General features: G+C 53.1%; 1 protein-coding gene across 1 annotated transcript; it reads left to right on the forward strand.

The window, feature by feature from the left end:
• Positions 1-262: 262 nt before the first annotated feature.
• Positions 263-1,762, forward strand: LOC132211205 (dual specificity protein kinase CLK3-like). The gene has a single exon (XM_059655903.1). The coding sequence runs from the start codon at positions 278-280 to the stop codon at positions 1,754-1,756; it is 1,479 nt and encodes a 492-aa protein (XP_059511886.1). The 5' UTR covers positions 263-277; the 3' UTR covers positions 1,757-1,762.
• The last annotated feature ends 733 nt before the right edge of the window (positions 1,763-2,495 follow it).

Consider the following 2,495-nt stretch of genomic DNA (forward strand, 5'->3'; position numbering starts at 1 on the left):
ATAAGGGCGTGTATATATACCTGCGTCAGGCCGTGGCTCCTGCAGTCGCGTTCCAGACTGCCAGAGAGAGCCTTGTGGGAAGTTCTTCCTTCGCTTTCGGCGCTACGGTCTGCTCCTGGTGAGTCCAGAGATAGGACCGAGTGGGTTCGCGAGGCCAGCCTGAGGGAAGACCTGTGTGTTCCTGCGGGGCTGCTCCTGCTCTGAATTTCAGGCTGGGGTAGGGCGTATTTAAAACGCCAGCAGTTGGTTGCTAGTCGCCGCCGGAGCCTGGGAGAAGATGCATCAGTGTAAGCGATGCCACTCACCCGAGCCAGACCCGTACCTGAGCTACGGATGGAAGAGGAGGAGGTCTTACAGTCCGGAGCACGAAGGGACGCTGCGATACCCATCTCCATGGGAGCCTCTACCCCTGACATCTCGGTCCGGAAGCCATGACCGCTTATCCTACCAGCTGCGGTACCTGGAGGGCCACGATAGCACCACATACCGATGTGCGGAGCTGAGCCCATCCTTTGGAGAGGACGTCTATGGATCTTCAGGGTCCCATCAACTTCGACGTTCCCGTGATTGGGAGCCGTACGGGACTCCCAAACGTGCCCACCATTGCCATTGCCACACATGCCGCCCCAGGTCTGGTAGCAGTGCCTCCTCGAGAAGCCAACAGAGCAGTACGTGCAGCCGCCAGAGCGTGGAAGATGACAAGGAGGGCCACCTGCTGTGCCGGGTGGGCGATTGGCTCCAAGAGCGATATGAGATTGTGGGGGACCTGGGCAAAGGCACCTTTGGCAAGGTGGTGGAGTGCTTGGACCATGCCAGAGGGAAGTCTCAGGTTGCCCTGAAGATCATTCGCAACGTGGAGAAGTACCGGAAGGCTGCCCGACTAGAAATCAACGTTCTCCAAAAAATCAAGGAAAAGGACAAAGAGAACCAGTTCTTGTGCGTCTTCATGTACGACTGGTTTAACTTCCACGGTCACATGTGCATCTCCTTTGAGCTCCTGGGCAAGAGCACCTTTGAGTTCCTGAAGGAGAATCATTTCCAGCCTTACCCCCTACCACATGTCCGGCACATGGCCTACCAGCTCTGCCACGCCCTGAGATTTCTACATGAGAACCGGCTGACCCACACAGACCTGAAGCCAGAGAACATCCTGTTTGTCAATTCTGAGTTTGAAACACTCCACAATGAGCACACGGGCTGTGAGGAGAGGTCAGTGAAGGACTCCAGCATCCGAGTGGCTGACTTCGGCAGTGCGACCTTTGACCATGAGCATCACACAACCATTGTGACCACTCGTTATTACCGCCCGCCTGAGGTGATCCTGGAGCTGGGCTGGGCACAGCCCTGTGACGTCTGGAGCATTGGCTGCATTCTCTTCGAGTACTACCGGGGCTTGCCACTTTTCCACACCCACGAAGACCCAGAGCATTTGGTGTTGATGGAGAAGATCCTAGGGCCCATCCCATCACACATGATCCACCGTACCAGGAAGCAGAAATATTTTTACCAAGGGGCCCTGGTTTGGGATGAGAACAGCTCTGATGGCCAGTATGTGATGGAGAACTACAAACCTCTGAAGACTTACATGCTCCAAGACTCCCTGGAGCACGTGCAGCTGTTTGACCTGATGAGGAGGATGTTAGAGTTTGACCCTGCCCAGCGCATCACACTGGCGGAGGCCCTGCTGCACCCCTTCTTTGCTGGCCTCACCCCTGAGGAGCGGTCCTTCCGCACCAGCCACAACCCCAGCAGGTGAAAGGCACAGGCCCTACATGAGGAGATGGAACTGGGCTGCCTGGCCCTCTCTCTCCAACTCCTAACCACTGGGCCCCAGGGCCAGAGCCACCCAAGGAACAGTGCAATGTGAAGGAAGGCAGGTGCTGCAAGGGCGAAGACATGCTCAGCTGCCAGAAAGCACAGATTTGACCCAAGCTATTTACATGTTGTAAAGTTATAATAAAGTGTTTTTTACTGCTTGCAAAAAAAAAAAATTTAAAATTTCAAACTTAAAACATTTTTATACTAACAAAAACTGTTACTATATAAAAGGCAGCGATCCATGCACACGGATGGCCCCTGCGTCCACACGCTCCCGGCTGTGGGCGGAACACAGTACAGGAGCTCAGCGAGAAAAACCTGCACAGAGGTGGACCTGAGCCCTTCACACTTGGGTGTGTTTTTAAAAGGTCAACGGCATATTTAAAAGTCATGTTTTATTAGGCAGAAATATGATATAAATGTTCTAAAAATATCTGTCGCACCAGAAATTAACTTTCGATCTCATCCCCTGCGGCAGAAAAGGGGCCAGCCCGTGATGATACGGTGGGTAAGTGAAATGGAGTTGCGCCCTCATTGAGCTTACTGTTCAATGGGTGAACTAGATTATGAAAAACCGGCCATAAAATGTAGACAGAAGGCAACAGAATTGGGTCTTTTGTTGTCAACGCCTGAGGATTTCCAACTACCCCACATGCCATCCTATTTTGTGGCCCAGT

Source organism: Myotis daubentonii, chromosome 10 (assembly GCF_963259705.1).
Source record: "Myotis daubentonii chromosome 10, mMyoDau2.1, whole genome shotgun sequence".
NCBI classification, from domain to species: domain Eukaryota; kingdom Metazoa; phylum Chordata; class Mammalia; order Chiroptera; family Vespertilionidae; genus Myotis; species Myotis daubentonii.

Coding starts and splice junctions, on each gene's coding strand:
- LOC132211205 (XM_059655903.1), top strand. CDS start 278: ATGCATCAGTGTAAGCGATGCCACTCACCCGAGCCAGACCCGTACCTG.